General features: G+C 36.9%; 1 protein-coding gene across 1 annotated transcript in view; it reads right to left on the minus strand.

The window, feature by feature from the left end:
- Positions 1-19608, minus strand: part of pdgfbb (platelet-derived growth factor beta polypeptide b) — a 40866-nt gene that overhangs the window by 8353 nt on the left and 12905 nt on the right. The window contains exons 2-3 of the mRNA XM_057860653.1: positions 7314-7410; positions 3576-3635 (exon numbers count right to left, since the gene is read on the minus strand). Coding sequence (XP_057716636.1) covers positions 3576-3635; positions 7314-7410 — 157 coding nt within the window. The remainder of the gene's footprint in view (positions 1-3575; positions 3636-7313; positions 7411-19608) is intronic.

Raw genomic sequence — 19608 nt, forward strand, 5'->3', positions numbered from 1 at the left:
TTCTTCTGACAAGTGGTTTTGAATTTTAAGACTGCTATATATAAAATTCGCAAAATATTATTAATATGACAAGATGACAATGACAATAAATTCATTCATTCATTCATTCAATAATAATTTGATTAGTATTGACATTTGGAACAAATTGTGTTGTCTGAGTTCTGTATGGATTATATGTGTTATCAAAAAAATGGGAGGGGATGCTATTTTTGCTATTTTCAATTGTCTTGTATGCATTAGTCACGTGCGGTTGGCAAGGAGATCCATTTGACTAACTACTGAGTGGAGATAGGAACATCTTAAGGCTGATTGGTGGTACTATTATGCAAAGTGAAGCAAGTCTGCGAAAATTGGGTGCCTTGTGCTGGCTAAAATGTGCACTGCAGGATCAGGTGTATTCATACAATGAAAATCAACATGTAAATTGTCGATCAAATGTTTTACATCGTTTTGTCAAGATATGTTGTGTCATTCAGCACTAAGTGACGTGAATAGGGATGTTGGGATTGCATATTTTTGCATTCAAGTCCGAGTCACCTGATCTTGAGAATCTGCTGATACTGAGTCCTTACTCGATACCGAAAAAAAAATTGTTCAAAAACAAAAAAGTTCCAAACATGTTACTGCCCCACCGTGCAGCCTTCATAATGTGGATTATTTTTTAAACAAGAATAACATAGACAAATGCTTTTCTTTATCAAATGCTTCATTGAGTGATCCCACTCAAATCCACTCACGTTGCTAAGAACAGCCTCTCACTTCCACAATGAGTTGCCACAGAACTTATACAAATTTAACGATGATTGACACATGTGTGCCTTTGATGGTAGCTCTACCAAGCTTCTCTGACAAGGTCAAAGTTTATTACCAAACAAGCTGACCAGTTTGGCTGCACTGCTTAGCAGGAGGGAGGGTGAGAGGCTGTGGCGCTGTACGAGCATGAAGCGGAAAAAAATGTATTTTTCTCCTTAACAACCCGATCATTTTCCTCTAAAAAAATACCGTGATTGGCCTGATTCCCGATCACATGATTGGATCGGGACATCCCTAGACATGAACGCTCATTCGCTGCCAACCCTCCCACTTCAACACCTACCAACAAAAAATGAAATTTTGTGGTAGCTTCACAATAACCCCAAAAGTATTGTATGTACCTCTACATACAAACGTCTCTACATAAAAAAATTTCAAGTTAAGACACACCTCAATGGAAAAATATTGCCTCTTGTTACGAAAGAAATTTAAGGATAAGAAAGACAAAAATAGCTGGTACTCGCAGCTCCTACAGTTTATTGAACGTAACATACGTATACTTGTAGCTGCTCTGCCATTGGACATTGCCTAGCATCTTCCTGGCATCCAGTTGGCTAAGAGGGACCTCTACTGTATGTGTATATCCTAGTGTCCTCTTTATTCGCCTCTCGTGTTCCGACAGCTTTACGAGAGTGCATTAACTTTTGTTCTTTATTCTGTTGTTTTTTACATGATGCACAACTGTACAATAATCTTATTGTAATATGTATTTGATACACGTTTTTGTGCATTCTTGCATTATAAAAGATTGATGTCTGAAATTTTGGGATCTTGGAACAGATTAGGACATTTACATGGAAAATGAAGCTACTTACAGAATTTTCAGGTCACAAAACAACCACATTTTTCAGAATATAGCAGCTACTCTTTCTTGCCGATTCTACCCTGCGGCTTTTATAAGGAACCGGCTTATTCATTGATTTTTTTTTTTTTTTTTTACTTCATTTTTTCCTGTGAATTTTAAAAAATGGCTAATTCAACATATTTTAAAAGAATGACTTTCCAAATTTTGCCATGACATAGCTGTACACTAGTACCGATAAAGCTTGCCAGAAGCTCGTCAGACTTACTCAAAAACTCAGGATTTTATAGATGAACATGGCTCTATCTGATACTATATGCTTCTACAAAAGAACAAATTTAAACAATTGTAAGTATTTGCCACAACAGGAGAACGCGATGCTAGTGTTGATTAGCCATTTTCAGGTGTCACTCAGAGAACTTTATTGCCATGTTACGGTACAACAAAGCTGCTATAGATGGGTTAGTGCTAACTGTTAACCGTTTTTAGGAGGATTTCATCCACTTCAAGTTTAGAAGGCAAGTTAAATATTGTTGCAGATGTAGTGACCTGGTTTTTAAAGTTAGTTTGTTTTTAAGCATTCAGACAACACGTGATGGTTGATGTGTGTTTATCTGATTAATAAATCCATTTTTGATCAGTGAAATATTTCTGTCTAGCATCTATGTAAATATCGAATGGTAAGATATGGACACCGGCAGCTTATATTCAGGTACAGCATATTTGTGGATTTAATTTTAAAAATTTAGTCAAATTTGGCAGTTGCGGCTTATACCTTATTTTTCAGACTATAAATCGCTGGTTTTTTTCATAGTTTGGCTGGGGGTGCGACTTATACTCTGGAGCAACTTATGTGTGAAATTATTAACACATTATTACATCATTTCAGATGTTATTATGGTGTTTTGGAGTGATGCTAATGGTTTGGTAAAGTTGTTAGCATGTTCTTTATGCTATAGTTATCTGAATAACTAAATAGCTATGTTACCTTGAAATACAACCACGTTCGCATTTCGTTGTTCATGCATCATGTAACATTATCATACTGTACACTTATTCAGCATGTTTTTCTGTATTGCATTTTTATTTTAAATTGCCTTTCAAGACGACATATCTGTTCTATGTGTTGGATTTTATCAAGTGAATTTCCCCCCAAAATGCTACTTATACTCCGGTGCGACTTATATATGTTTTTTTCCACTTCGTTGGGCATTTTATGGCTGGTGTGACTTATGCTCAGGTGCAACTTATAGTCCGAAAAATACGGTAATCAGGTGTGCTTTATAGTCCAGAAATCCAGAACCAATTAATTTTGTAAGTAGAGGTACAATTATATAACTAAATCAACAAGAGATGCTACAAAATAGTTGTTAGTAAATAAAAAATCATCAACATTGACTTATTCGCAGCCATTGACAAAGATAAACGTCCAATTCACTTAAACTGTAAGGACTGGCTGTGAATTTGTTCGCCCCTTCCAGTTAAAATGGATGTTATGCCTAGTGCCGTGAATGGCAACAAATGAGATCTTTCATCGTGTTTAATGGGAAAAAAATGTCCTCATGCTGGAGGGAATCATTGATGATAGACTGACACTGACCACTTCAGGCATCTGCTTTATCATTGATTGCCAAAAAAGGTTAATGGGAATGATTTTAGCATGTCACTCAGACCACACTTGTCACATAAATCAGAGCCCGCAGAGGTGAGACCTAATGAAGATGGAGTAGGTCTTTATTCACGAGGAAAATCAGGAATCCCCCATGCCAGCACTCTGACCTTGTGGCAATAGTGTTGTGTAAGCATTTGCTATGACATTCATTATTAGACCTGTCTTTTATTGATTTGCTTTTTGACAGGTTTGGATATGAGAAAAGTCATGCTACGTAATATATTCCTTTGGCAGGGCTAATCTTTCACAAGTGTCACATGTTTAAAAAGTGGGTGGGCGGGGGCTTACCCAGGCTCCTTGGTAGTCTGTGACTCCCATTTGCTGCTGAATTTTCTTCCTCATCTTCATCTGATACAAAGAAGTAAACACATACAGCTTGTGGTTAATGCAAACATTCTTAATAATTTACCTTTTTGGGGTGTGTTTTGTGTGGATTTTCATTTTATTTATCTTTATTTTCCTTTCCATTTTTGTTAGTCTGCATAACTTTCATTCTGACAGAATTCGGTGACTCTTTATTTGAATGCTACCGTGTTAGGGTTAGGACTAGGGATGTCCCCGATCCGATTACGTGATCAGAAATCAGGCCAGTCAGGCCGTTTTTCAGGGGATCGGAATCGGGTGAAAAGGATCGTGTTTTTAATTTAAAATATATATATATTTATTCATTTTTAAGAGCTAAAAATTCACAAAATAATCCAGAAATAGAATGGCATTGCCAAAAGAAGCATAATATATACATTTTATACTCCGCAACACTCCTGGAAAAAGATGAAGTACTGTAAACTGTACAGTGCTGAAACATGTTTGGAACAGTACTGAAACATCTTTGGAACTTTTGTTCAAATTTAAAAAAAAAAAAATATATATATATATATATATATATATATATATATATATATATATATATATATATATATATATATATATATATATATATATTTTTTTTTTTTTTTTTTTTTTTTTTTGTATCTGATTGGGGCTTGTATCGGCAGATGTTCAAAATCAGGTGACTTGGACTCAGGTGCAAAACTATGCAATCGGGATATCCCTAGTTAGGAAACTTAAAGACTGTTGTAAGCATTCATGAATGTTATGACAGATGTCATGTCTTAATCTTGACAGTCCTATGACAATGTCATAAGAAGCATTCAAATAGTGTTACTGAAAATTAATTTGTTTGTGGGTTTCTAATCCACTTGATGATGACCAGACATACTTAACTCTTGCATGCTCAAATCACGATTTTTTAATTTATTTATTAATTTAGTCATTAATTACCCCAACAGGGCACAAATTGAACTCACTGGCTGCCACTGACAGCACTAAACGTCCAATTGATTTTGACTGGAAGGCGCAAATGAGCGAACATTCATTCGCCCCTCCCAGTCAAAATGGACCCGACGTCTTACGCCATCTATAGCACTGAAGCATTCACAGGCAATCCTCACAGTTTACATCAGAGGTAGCCAACTTCGGTCCTCGAGGGCCCTTATCTAGTTTGTTTTCCATGTGTCCCTCCTCCAACACACCTGACTCAAATAATCAGGATCGTTATCAGGCTCCTGCAGAGCTTACTGATGAGCTGATCATTTGATTTAGGTGTTTTAAAGGAGGGAGACATGGAAAACAAGTTGGATAGGGGCCCTCGAGGACCAGAGTTGGCAAGCCCTGGTTTACATGAATTGGATGTCTAACGCCCAGGATGGCATGCAATGAGTTAAGTACAGTAGTATGAAAAAAAAATCTACTTTAGTGTTTTACTTGGGGCAATCCCTAGAGGGTATTCTGTTTTTATTCGTTTTTATTTTATCCATTTAAGCTTACAGTGCCTTGCAAAAGTATTCGGCCCCCTTGAATCTTGCAACCTTTCACCACATTTCAGGCTTCAAACATAAAGATATGAAATTTAATTTTTTTGTCAAGAATCAACAACAAGTGGGACACAATCGTGAAGTGGAACAACATTTATTGGATAATTTAAACTTTTTTAACAAATAAAAAACTGAAAAGTGGTGCGTGCAATATTATTCGGCCCCTTTACTTTCAGTGCAGCAAACTCACTCCAGAAGTTCAGTGAGGATCTCTGAATGATCCAATGTTGTCCTAAATGACTGATGATGATAAATAGAATCCAAATGTGTGTAATCAAGTCTACGTATAAATGCACCTGCTCTGTGATAGTCTCAGGGTTCTGTTTAAAGTGCAGAGAGCATTATGAAAACCAAGGAACACACCAGGCAGGTCCGAGATACTGTTGTGGAGAAGTTTAAAGCCGGATTTGGATACAAAAAGATTTCCCAAGCTTTAAACATCTCAAGGAGCACTGTGCAAGCCATCATATTGAAATGGAAGGAGCATCAGACCACTGCAAATCTACCAAGACCCGGCCGTGCGTCCAAACTTTCTTCTCAAACAAGGAGAAAACTGATCATAGATGCAGCCAAGAGGCCCGTGATCACTCTGGATGAACTGCAGAGATCTACAGCTGAGGTGGGAGAGTCTGTCCATAGGACAACAATCAGTCGTACACTGCACAAATCTGGCCTTTATGGAAGAGTGACAAGAAGAAAGCCATTTCTCAAAGATATCCATAAAAAGTCTCGTTTAAAGTTTGCCACAAGCCACCTGGGAGACACACCAAAGATGTGGAAGAAGGTGCTCTGGTCAGATGAAACCAAAATTGAACTTTTTGGCCACAATGCAAAATGATATGTTTGGCGTAAAAGCAACACAGCTCATCACCCTGAACACACCATCCCCACTGTCAAACATGGTGGTGGCAGCATCATGGTTTGGGCCTGCTTTTCTTCAGCAGGGACAGGGAAGATGGTTAAAATTGACAGGAAGATGGATGCAGCCAAATACAGGAACATTCTGGAAGAAAACCTGTTGGTATCTGCACAAGACCTGAGACTGGGACGGAGATTTATCTTCCAACAGGACAATGATCCAAAACATAAAGCCAAATCTACAATGGAATGGTTCAAAAATAAACGTATCCAGGTGTTAGAATGGCCAAGTCAAAGTCCAGACCTGAATCCAATCGAGAATCTGTGGAAAGAGCTGAAGACTGCTGTTTACAAACACTCTCCATCCAACCTCACTGAGCTCGAGCTGTTTTGCAAGGAAGAATGGGCAAGAATGTCAGTCTCTCGATGTGCAAAACTGATAGAAACATACCCCAAGCGACTTGCAGCTGTAATTGGAGCAAAAGGTGGCGCTACAAAGTATTAATGCAAGGGGGCCGAATAATATTGCACGCCCCACTTTTCAGTTTTTTATTTGTTAAAAAAGTTTAAATTATCCAATAAATTTTGTTCCACTTCACGATTGTGTCCCACTTGTTGTTGATTCTTGACAAAAAATTAAAATTTTATATCTTTATGTTTGAAGCCTGAAATGTGGCGAAAGGTTGCAAGGTTCAAAGGGGCCGAATACTTTTGCAAGGCACTGTATATTAACATTGCAACATTTATTAAGTTATTTATAATTATTAATATTTTTTTAGATACGTGAGAGCAAACATTTATAGAAACAAGAGATTAAATAGACAAGTCTGAAGTGGAACGTCTTTGATGAATTAACATGTCCATATTAGTCCATTACTTTATAAGCCAACATGCTCTATTTTCGTGTAAATCCGGTACGGCGTGACAGACAATTTGTTGGTCATCACCACCTATCAAACGGACTCCTGTCATTCCCTTTAAATGTGATGGACTCAAAAATCCCAACAGTCAACGTGTGAGTAGATCATTTTCAATGCTCTCGCCATGATGCTTTAAGAGACAACGTGAGTAGGTATAGTGAATGACCTTTGACTCATTGGCTGCAATTGACATGTTCATTCGCGCCAACCCTCCCACTTCAGATGGATTGGACTACGAGTGATAAACTGCAAGTTCAAAGCAGTAGGATGAAAAGAGCCACATGACTTATCATGCTCGAATATGTCTATTTATTTTGGTAAGTTTGGTAAGTACGTATGCAGAACAAGTTTAATTCAAATGAGCAGTTCTTTACCTACGGAATCAGTGAGCAGAAGCAGCTGAAGGTCATCGATGGAGGAGATGGGACTGTTTCTAACCAGCTCCACCAGGGCTGCAGGAAGTGGATCGCCCTGTACAGCACATAGAGTAAAAGCAAACATAAATAAACAGAAAGACAATTATTCTTCATGGTAGAGTTGCTGAGCAGGATTGGCTTAAATAAGTACTGAAACAGTTGATTTTCTCTTTCCACAGGTTCCATAATTCTCTTAATGAACAGGTTATGATGACACACAATTTAGGAACACAAAGAATTTAAGTCACCCAAGCTTCATTTATTAAGAAAAGAACAACTAAAAGCTGGCCAGCCAGGACTGAATCCCTTACAGTGCCCCAGGTGCCTTGGAAAAGATTCTGCCCCGACCTATCGACACATAAAGTTTTTGTTATTCCAAATGCGACTAGGCAGACCTTCATGTTAACCCATGAAGTGGCTCACAAGAAAGTGGAATTTTACTGGGGAGCCGTGTTATCTGTTCTCTGCTTTGACTTTGCTTCAGAAAAGAAAATGAGAGCTGCATTCTTATCTTTTCCAAATAAAGTCAGAAAGAAGACCAACAATATAGACCAGGGGTCTTCAACCCAGTCCTCAAGGCCCGCTGTGGGTCCCGGTTTTTGTTCCAGCTGATCCAGCACAGACAGTTGAACCAATGAGGCTTCTGCTAAAACAAGCCCCACCTGACTGCAATCAACTGATTGCATTTGTAAAACACCAGATTGGTGAAAAGGTGTTGTCGTCTTGTTTGGTTGGAATAAAATCCTGCAACCACAGCGGGCCTTTGTGGAATAGGTTGGGGACCCCTGATTTAGACATTAATATATCAAGCAAATTAAGCAAATATATGGGAATAAGTATCTCTACAACCTACCGTAGCCTGAAATACTTGAATAAAAATTGATAAAATACTTAAAATCAATTTCTGGGACAGTGGTGACTACAGTAGACATAGGTATATTCAAAAGTTATCATTATCTTAACTTACAGTCTATCACAAATATGAGTACACCCCTCCCATTTCTGCAGATACTTAAGTATATCTTTTCATGGGACAACACTGACAAAATGACACTTTGACACAATGAAAAGTAGTCTGTGTGCAGCTTATATAATAGAGTTAATTCATTTTCCCCTCAGAATAACTCAAAATATAGCCATTAATATCTAAACCCTTGGCAACAAAAGTGAGCACACCCCTATGAAAGAATGCACATCCCTAACTGTCCAAATTGAGTACTGCTTGTCATTTTCCCTCCAAAATGTCATGTGACTCGTTAAAGGAGTGCTGTCAGCATTGCTGCAAAGATTGAAGAGGTGGGGGGGGTCAGCCTGTTAGTGATCAGACCATACGCCGTACTCTACATCAAATTAGTGTGCATGGCTGTCAAAGGGGGAAGCCCCTTCTGAAGACGGTACAAAAGAAAGCCCGCCCGTCTCATGAGACCATAGGATATGGTTCCAGTAGTCCATGTGCTTTGTTGACATGTCTTCGCAAACTGTTTGCGGGGTTTCTTGTGTACCGTCTTCAGAAAAGGTTTCCTCCTGGGCTGACAGCCATGCACACCAATTTGATGTAGAGTACGGCATGTGGTCTGAGCACTAACAGGCTGACCCCCCCCCCCCCCCCCCCCACCTCTTCAATCTCTGCAGCAATGCTGACAGCACTCCTGTAATGAGTCACATGACATTTTAGAGGGAAAATGACATGCAGTACTCAATTTGGACATTTAGGGATGTGCATTTTTTCATAGGGGTGTACTCACTTTTGTCACCAGGGGTTTAGATATTAATGGCTATATTTTGAGTTATTTTCAGGGGAAAATAAATAAACTCTATAACGTAAGCTGCACACGGACTACTTTTTATTGTGTCAAAGTTTCATTTTGTCAGCGTTGTCCCATGAAAAGGTATACTTAAATATCTGCAGAAATGCGAGGGGTGTACTCACTTTTGTGATACACTGTAGTTCTGTTTCCAAACTCCTCCGTTTCTTTCATCCATATTGATAATACAATAGCAAAGTACCTTATCGTTTAAATTTTGGGGAATAATGTGCAAGCAAAAAAGTTTTAAATCATTATAATCGCATCTGCCTGTTCCTGAATTTGTAGTGTCTTGTTATTGCACTGATCAGTGCAAATCATACTTAATTGTCTTTCTCGTTACACCATTTTAGTTTGGCAAAATCCATCTGCATAATTCAAAATTATAAATAGTGTTATATTTTGATAACTGACCTCTTGTTAGGCCTAAGAACCATGTTTTGAGTTGAACAGACTGCACAAATCAATCAAACATTCACAGTAGGAACTATCAATACATCATTACATAGTTGAATCCATATCCATATTAACATTCAGAAATAACATTATAAAATAATATCCCACAAAAGTAAAATGAGTATATAATAATGATGGTACCTTGAGCCACTTATCCCCCTCTACTCATTACCATCCAAGGTCATAGAGTATGTGTTGTTGTAGTTAGCAAAAGAGGGAAATTGATATTGAAAACACGGCAATAGACATACGATTAATTTTATTCATCAATAGCAGCTAAAGAGCTAAACTACGTGACGTCATAATTTCTTCATTAAACAAAACAAAAAAATTGATAAAATTTTTTAATTTTTTTAAGATTAATCGTTCATATTTTTACTTCCCATGTCTTTTTTTGATGTGTATTTATTTTATTTATTTTATTCATTACTGTTTAAAGAATTGATTTTTTTCTCAGAATTGGATCCGTCACTTATTTTATTAATTTTATTTAAAATTATTTATATATATTTTTATGTTATCCATTGCAAAATGAGTGCAAGCAACACAAATACTACAATTTGATGACAACCTGGGGCCGCAAAATATTGTCCCATGGTCTAAAATTGGCCCCTGGGCCGCAGGTTTAAGACCATGTTCTAAATGAATGTAATAAAAACATTTAAGGGGGAAAAAATCATAATTGGTGTTAAAGCATAATGCGTCTATCAAGGTATGTGCAGGAGGTGGTCTCTGGAAGTAATGATTGAAATTTTGTTGTGATCTTTCAAGATTTTCACAAGTTAAGGATTAAATAAACCTCTTTTAATCCTTTAATTACCAGTATTTAACTAAATGTGAGCAACACGCCACATTGTAATCATGAGCTGACTGTGAGTTTAAACCCCCAAGTCATTATTGAGCAAGGGGGTGGTTTTGGCAGTGGTGAAGGTAGGGGGGTGAGTATTAACCAAAGCAGACTACACAATGGTCACTAAGAGCGGGGTGAATGACTATTGGCGTTGTGTCTTCTCATCTGCTAACATTTAGGGGTCAAAGGAGCCAGGAAGGAGCCAGGAAGTGGGGGAAGGAGTGATACAGAGAGGAGAAGAGAAGGGAAGGGAAGGGAGGCAGGCGCATGTCAAAAAGGAGATGAATAAAAGACGGGTTAGAATGGACAAGGATCAGACATGGGGTCGGGACACTTGTTCGCATTGCTTCCATTTCTCTGAGTACGCGCTTCAATGGCTTTACCATCACGCACATACAACCAGTGTAAATGATCCGCATGGAAATACCGCGCAAATTGCATCATGATAAAAGTCAGAATAGATTCTTTTCATCTCAGGACATGGTTTGTAAGCCGAAATGGTTGTATGTCGAGCGGGATTTTCCTATATGAATACATTATAATTCGATTAATTCCTTCCACAGCTCAAAAACTTACCCTAAATCCTGAATAAACACTGCAGGTACAATTACACATAGGAAAACAAATAAATTATAGATACAAATCGGGATAATAATAATTATAATAATAATAATGTAATGAATCGGGTTCTAATGCTCAAACTGCTAGCTCCTTTAAATCAGGGCTAAAAATGTTCTTGTTTAGTACAGCATATCCATAACTATTTCAATCTATTTGCTTTCTATTCCTCTTGTGCTTTATCTCCATTGTTAATTTCAATTATTATTATCAGTAGTAGTATTTTTTATTTTTATTCTTTATTATTCTATTCATGATTAAATGCGATTTTGATGGATAATTTTATTTCCTGTTTCGATTGTCTTTGTTTTTACATTCTATTGATTTAATGTGATTTTTATGATCTTCTTGTGATGTAAAGCACTTTGAATTGCCTTGTGTTGAATTGTGCTAAATAAATAAATTTGCCTTGCCTTGCCTTGCCTTGCCTTGCCTAATGTGTCGGTTGTGTTTTGCATACTGTTCCTAAACGCACCGCGTGACTGACACGAGAGTGAGTAAGGTATGAAAGAATGGGAAGGTTTTACTTTCTCTTTTCGTGTTCTGTTGTTGGCGTTGGCTACAGCGGACAGTAGCTATGTTGTGTTGCACAAGTTCTGAAATAAATGATGAAAAACATGACGAAGCTATAGCGACTTCCTTGCTGATGTTACAATAATAATAAATCGGAAATAAAAAAGCGTTTTTATTGTCACCTTAACTTATCGCTACTAGTGAACGGAAGTCAGAGGAGAGCCAGTTCACTCGCACGCCCACCAAACTCATATTTTTCCATCATTTCGTTATTAATTTCAATGATAAGCGTAAACTTTTTCCTTTTTTCATCACTTGCACTATCCTTCTTGGGATCCATGTTGAATTGTCTCACAACAAAATCTGCCGTGCATCTGTCTTGCAGGAAAACAATGAGATTGCGACGCTGTCATAAATTGTCGTTTTTCGAGCATGTCGTCATCTGTCGAGACAAATGACGAATCAAATTTTACGTCGGATGTCAAAAGGATCGTATGTCTAAGCGATCGTATTTCGAGGTACCACTGTAACTGCTCTACTTCAAAATATCTGTAATTAAAAAAGACATTATTATTAATGTGTGGATATTTTAAAAAGCATAGCTCCGCAAGTGTGAAATTACTATTTGTTTTCAGTGCACTTTTTCGACATACCGCCCAGCCATCACCATTTGACCGATCGACACCGTTCTTTGACCTCCAAAAATACACGTAATACAAGCTTTCTTTTCGACTTCTCCTGTAACTTTAACAGTTACGGCACAAATGGAACGGAAATAATGGGCATTAATAATAAAAGCCCCATTTTTTGGCAAAGTCAGTTAAAATTTAAAATTTCAGAATATATGTAGTGGTAATTTTTTGTCCGATTCACATCCTTCCTATGTCAAAAAATTCAGGAAAACTAGGCACACACTATTATTTTGTTTAAAGTAAAAACGTACGGTTCTGTCCAAAAAAAAAAAAAAAACGTTCTTTTCCAATGGCAAAATTTAAATAAAACGTTCAGGGTTTTTTTTGTTTTCTTTATCACGGTTTTCTTTTTTTTTTTCTTTTTTTTTTTCATCATTTTTCATTTTTTCACGTTTTATAGAGTTTTCCTGTTTTTGTTTTTGCAAAAAACGCAAAAAAAATGGTTTTCACCATTCTTTGCGGTATTTCACAGTGTTATCTTGAAGCCATAGACGGATATGTTTGTCAATTCCAAAGACATCCACCAATGTCAATGCCAATGACTGCTATAACTGCCAATGCTAGAGACACTTGCATCTGTCAATTCCAATGACAGTTATATCTGTAAATTCCAATGGGAATTGGGAAAAAGTTACCAACCAGGACAGCAAAGCTTCGAAAGCAGCTCCTTGCAATTTTTCCACAAAATGCATCTTCTAGTTATAATTATGAAGCAATAAAATTATTATTAGGTGTAGACATGTCCGTGTCTTTACCGTGATATGAAAACGTCAAGGTTTCAAAACCCCCAAAAATTTCCGTCATACCGTCCCTAAGGTATTAGCTATTTTTTATGTCCCAAAAACCCTTCCCCAACAGTTGTTGCTCAGTGTCAGTGAGTCAGCTGTGCTACACAATGGTTGGAGGAGGTGAAAATTCCTGAACTTTTTCCCCCATCAAAGAAAATAAAATCTCTGGTATGGGAATACTTCGACTAAAGAAAAGTTACAGACGGCCGCCACTTACGGAAGGAGGGCCAACCGACATGTAAAACATGTTTGTGGCGGCTGGCTGCCGAGGAGGCAATACCTCCAATATGATTTCACATTTATACAAAATTAAAGGTTAGTAAACACTGTCATGAACGTTTCCCACCAGCTACGATAGTTAATTCCAGCGTGTTTAGCGGTAGTAATACATGTGGTGTTTTTTTCTCTCTTGCAACTATCTTTTGTTTTACAGAGTGTGTATATAATGTAAACATGATACGAGTAATACACACGTGTTTTCTATGGAAAATTATTCAATTGTTTTTGCTGATGGTAATAATGTTGAGCTGTGACTGTGGGTTTAGGCTTACCTAAATGACTGCATTTTATTTTAATTCTATTCAAAATATTTTATCGTTTTAAATTTTGTTTTAACTTAACATTATATTTATGTTCCAATTTGCTAATATGTTTTGAAAAATAAAAATCCTGTTCAATGGGATTTTTTTTTTTTTTTTTTAACCCAGATATCTCAACGTAGCACATTTTAGAGCTGTAATTGCAATACCGTGATACTGTGAAACTGTGATATTTTGGCTTAACCCATAAGAACCTAATGATACCATTAGAATATCATACAAGCACATGCCTAATGCGATGTTACTTGAATTAACATGTTGGTAAAATGACCTGTTGTTTTTATCACATAACTTCTTCCAAGTTCGTAGTCCAGCACAATCATAATCCAACACTCATTCTTGGACCTTAAATTCGCTTCTAACCCAACTAAAAGACAAATCGCAGTAAAAGTTCCAGTATGTTACGGCAAGTGAGTGAGTCCATCCAAAATCTGAAGAATTTAATGAAACAGGCAGGTTTTAGCCAAAGAAAGCAGTCATCCATGCTTGGGCAGGTATTTCGAACTATATGCCATTTCCTGCATTGTTTGTTGGCCTTTCAAAGTCTCAAACAGTCCAGCCGGGAAATGCCTGCTGTAATTCCGCTCACATCTCTGTTGTAGAGTTGCAGATGCCCCAGAGGAGTCATCATTATTTCCTTTCCTCGCCAACAGAGCAAACCTGCTTGCTCGGATAATTGTGTCTGATGTTAATTATAGGACATGGGCCTTTCTTCACAGCCCTGCCTGCTGTCATGAAATGTATTTCCAAGTAGTGTTTAGAAATGTATTCCTAAACACTTGACTTTTGATTATAAAAGTGTGCAATATTCATATATAGATCCACCTTGAATATAAAGAAAATTCTGCAACAGTGCACAGCACCTGTGCGGGGATCAAAAATGTTATTTTTCTTTGGTTTTGTTAGGTTTGTTATTTATTTTGTAATAATGTCATATTACAGTTCATTTTTATGTTGCAATTATTTCCTTGATGTTTTTTTTAATGTTTTTTTTTTTTTCATTATTATAATCAAACACTATTTTATACATTATATGTGACTAACTTACAGCAACTCTCTGGGGCTTTTGTAGTGAATCCAAAACAATAATAAATGCCCTTTAGAGTTAAAGTTTACAATAGCAACATTACACTTTTACTGATGCACTTGATTTTATACCTTTGATTTTTATTGTACCATTTACACACCTAGCAATTTAACAATTATGCAGCTTTCCTGTTATTAGCACCACTCAGAGGGTGCAGTGATGCTATCGCCTACCATTGCTCTTTTGGTTAGGATGTAAAGGTTTGCTTGTCTGCACCTCACACCAGGGGTCGAGTTAACCGGATATTTTCCGTCGTTGACCGGTTTTTTAAAACGGTGACGGAAAAAGCTGAAGTCCGTCCGTCATTTTGACAGGTTGCAATTCACACCCCAGACCACAGGGTGGCGAGTTAGCATATTAATTAGCTATTGTCTCTCTTAATGCATGACGTCGTTGGCTCTTCTGTCAGAACATTGTAGCGTCACCGGGGTCTGGCGGCGGCACCGTGATTGACACATCAACGCGAGGTTCTTATTGGTGCACCCGGTGTGCCAGTGCGTCATCCAATTGATGGACAAGATTGCCACCTGTGTATAGACCCCAATCACATGACGTCACAACTCCTCCCCCCTGACTGGAGCCGCCATATCGTCATGTTTACACATTACCGCTACGTACATGCCTCCTATTACAGCGTGTTTTTCTGCTCGTTAATATTAATAATCAAAATGGTGAAGGCGTGTGTGGCGGTTGGTTGCTGTAACAGAGACGATAGACGGAGAGACTTAAGTTCTACCGTATTCTGAGAGACCCGAAGATGAGAGCGCGATGGACTGCTGTAATTCGACAAGAAATGTGGGCACCAAACGATCACCACAGACTATGTAGTAGTCATTTTATATCTGGTAAGATGCATTTAATATATATTTAGAATATTTTGGGCTGACAACCACAATTAAGATCATTGTGTGACGTTGGTGATTGGGGTCTATATCGTTGCCTTTTTTTTCTTTGGAGGCGGAGTTGTTGGCGGTAAGCAGAGTAAAAAGGGAGAAAAATACCACAACTTCCGTGTCTAATTTTTCGCCGCCAAGCAAGCGTTACAATATTGATTAAAAATGAATAAAAACTAAACTATTGAATATGTCATCATTATCATTTTAAAAATTTAAGTGGCGGGTAAAAATAGACTATGACCGGATTTTTATGACCCTGTCAGTCAAAATGACAGACAACGAAAATGTCTAGCGCAACCTCTGCCTCACACTAAACATGCAGGTGATGCCCTTTTTTGTTCACAGATTTTCAGGTTTGTTTACTAGAAGGGTACCTCTGGGTACCTCCCGATACTATATGATTTGTGATAGAAAGCTCACTATAACCATTATCTTACAATATGGCAATACAACAATGATCGATACGTGGGTCACAAAATCAATCTATAATATATAAATAAATGCAGTGAAATTATATTATTGCAATAATTCAGTGTCTTTCTTACGTCATGGGCTGCCATTGACAACGATAGACATCCAATTAATTTAAATTGTGAGGACTGACTTTGAATGCTCATGTAGTGTCATGAGCACCAGTGACAGCACTACACGTCCAATTTATTTTGAAAAGACAAAATTAATTGGACATCTTGCACCGTCAGTGGCAGCCAATGAGTTAACAGAGGCTCTTGTGGAAATTTTTGGTCAACTGGCAAATTTTGTTATCATCCTGTTAGTTCACTTATTAAAGAGTGACATCTTTTTGAAACAATATATCGATTCTTGGCGCAAGCATGTCGATAACATATAGGGATACAAACAAAGGTGGCTAGAGTAGCCAAAAATGTACTCAAGTAAGAGTAGTATTGTTTCAAAATAATATTACTCAGAAGTCAGGTATCAGAAAAAGTAAAAAAGTATTTGGTGAAAAGAATACTCAAGTAATGAGTAACATTGTGAGTAACTGCTTATGATTTTAGATTTTTTTTTATTTTAACAATGTGTTTTTTTCAGCACAAAGTTATCCATATGAACTGTTATTATTGTACTGCATAACCCATAACATAACCACATTAAGCCAAAGAAATACGCCCCCCCCCTCAAAAAAAATCCTTGAATTCCAGCCAGAATTTTTTTTTTTTTTAAATACTAGAATGAAGCATCATTCGTCCAAAGAGCATGAGTGCACTCTAGTGGAGAAAATAGTTCCTAGTTTGAATAGAATAGAATAGAATAGAATAGAATAGAATAGAATAGAATAGAATAGAATAGAATAGAATAGAATAGAATAGAATAGCAGAACTACTGTAAGACTCAGAACGGCCATGCGCCACAAACCTTTTCATAGTTCTTATTATGAAATTAAAATGATCATCTCCGGTGTTCCGTGGTCAATCGGTGCCAAATGAAAACTGAGAGGTTAAAATCCATGCTTTAGAGTCATGTTGAGGGCAGCGATTTATTTCAAATACCGTATGGGCCCGGATATAAGACGGTGTTTTTTGCATTGAAATAACACTGAAAAAGAGGGTGTCGTCTTATATTCGCGGTCTTGACATTATACCCATTCACGATGCTAGATGGCGCTAGATATCATTGAAGTGATGTTCTGTCATGACAGATCTCAGCTACTCTCCCCATTCATGACGCTAGATGGCGCCAGATATCATTGAAGCAAGCGATGTTCTGTCATGACAGATCTCAGCTACTCTTTTTAGTGTAATCAGTTTGCATTATTTTATTGCAATGTTTTTCCTTATTCAGATTTGTTTCAAGACTACAGTTACAGTTAGACTTCACTTTGATGGTTAATGCAGTTATTGCAATTTTTTTTTTTTTTTTTTTTTTAATCACAATAGATTGGTTTATTTACATTTCAAAAACCAGAAGCCATTCATTTACGAATGTGATTGCACTTTAGCTTACATATTTAAATGTTCAGATATTAAGATTTGAATGAGGCAAAATAACATGCTTTTTCTCTTAAATATATTGTTATAATCATTTGTTTCGGATGTAATGTAATTATTTTCTGTATAAAAATTAATTTGGTGTTCAAAAACTCTTTTTTTCAAACTTTAGTCTTGCAAAAGAGGGGGTCGTCTTATAATCAGGGCCGTCTTACGTTCGGCCCTATACGGTGCTTAATTTTTAATGGTGCTTTAAAGACGCCACGTGATTGTTCAACATTTTTCTCAAAAAGTTACTCAAGTAAATGTAACGGAGTAAATGTAACACGTTACTACCCGCCTCTGGATACAAAGTATCACAATATACCATCATATAGATATATTGATATACTAGTATTACACATTTTCAAATACTTACATTTTCTCGACCCGAAATTATGTTGTCATGCAAACAAATGAGAAAAATATGATTGGGGTTTGACTTGAGTTTAACCCTTTCAGCGACAGCTGTCTCTACAGTGGACAGCTCTTCAAAAGTTTACACTTAACCCTTTATAGGGCAGGTGACTATTTTAAGTCATTAAAAATAAATAAATAAATAAATAGATATTAGTAATATCATAAGTTTTATTATTAATCAAGATTCTATTTATTTATATTATTTTTATATAATTATATACACATTTATTATTTATTACAATTGAAATAAAAACTACTCTATGGTTACGACTTCTAGTAACACTCTAAAGGTGATTGTTTTTTTTTGTTTGTTTGTTTTCTTGTTTTTTTCCAATAGTATTTAAATGCACACTATTGACGGCGATAGATATCCGATTCATTTAAACTAGGAAGTTTAAGTTCACTGTGAAGGACGAATGAACATTCATTATTTCGCCTTTCCCAGTTAAAAAAGTGCATTTGTGTATGAAATTTGTGCATGAAAGGGTTAAAAGCCCTCAAAGTGGTAGACTTCATGGCCCACCTCTCTCGAGCTTCTACTGGACGCATTGAGGAATGCCAGGTACTTCTGCAGGGGAGGAGCAGGAACATCTAATCGTATATAATTAGTGAGAAGGGCTTGGTGAACTCCAGAAGCAGACGTGTGATTTTTCACAAGCGGTCACTGAAGGTATGACCGAATCTGAGCAATATAACATAAAGCTGTGTCGGATTTGTCTTCAGATTTTCGTTTACGGAGGTCTTAACTAGTGCTGCAACGATTAATCGATTAACTCGAGTAATTCGATTAGAAAAAAACCTTTGAATTAAATTGTGCTGCTTCGTATAATTAGAGTGGCGTTATAATGGTTTGTTTTAAAGTGTTTGCATTTATTTCTATTGATTTGGGAGGATACACTGCCCTCCAGTGGCAATGGTGAATATTACATGACTCTTCAAACATGGCTGGATTCAGCTGATCCCTGTTTTGTTTGAGCTAATATGATTGCTTATGTATTCATAATTTAGTTTAGAGGTATATTTAACAGTTTTTCGTGGAAATATGTGTTTGAATTTTAGGAGTATTGAAAAAAAAAAAAAAAAGATAGCATTTTATATCATTTAAGCTAGCAGACTTTTGCAATGCAAGTTAGACAATTGTTCTTTTGTTGTACTTCGGTCCTCATTTATTAATTTTTTTATACCCTTTGAGGCTAAGCTAAGGTATTTTAATTTATTAATAAATGAATTTATTGCTCTTGTGAAACGAAAGTGCAGTTCTGCATAGTTTGAAAAAACACTCCGCAATAGAGAACCGCACGTAACCCGTCACCTTTGCTCATTAATGTTCATGACGTTAGCAACTCTTGCTAGGATGGTCAAACTCATGTTTGTCCCTCATGCTAGATGCATGTAAATAGTGTACGAACAAGACGTTTATTGAGCTAAACCTGCCAATTATGTCCCTGGTTCCAAATTCACTGGTAAAGATGTGGAAGAACAAACAAATGTTCAGTTTAAGAGATGGCTTGAGTGTCGAGGGCTGAAAAAGACGGGAAAAA

Source organism: Corythoichthys intestinalis, chromosome 16 (assembly GCF_030265065.1).
Source record: "Corythoichthys intestinalis isolate RoL2023-P3 chromosome 16, ASM3026506v1, whole genome shotgun sequence".
In the NCBI taxonomy this organism is placed as follows: Eukaryota; Metazoa; Chordata; class Actinopteri; order Syngnathiformes; family Syngnathidae; genus Corythoichthys; species Corythoichthys intestinalis.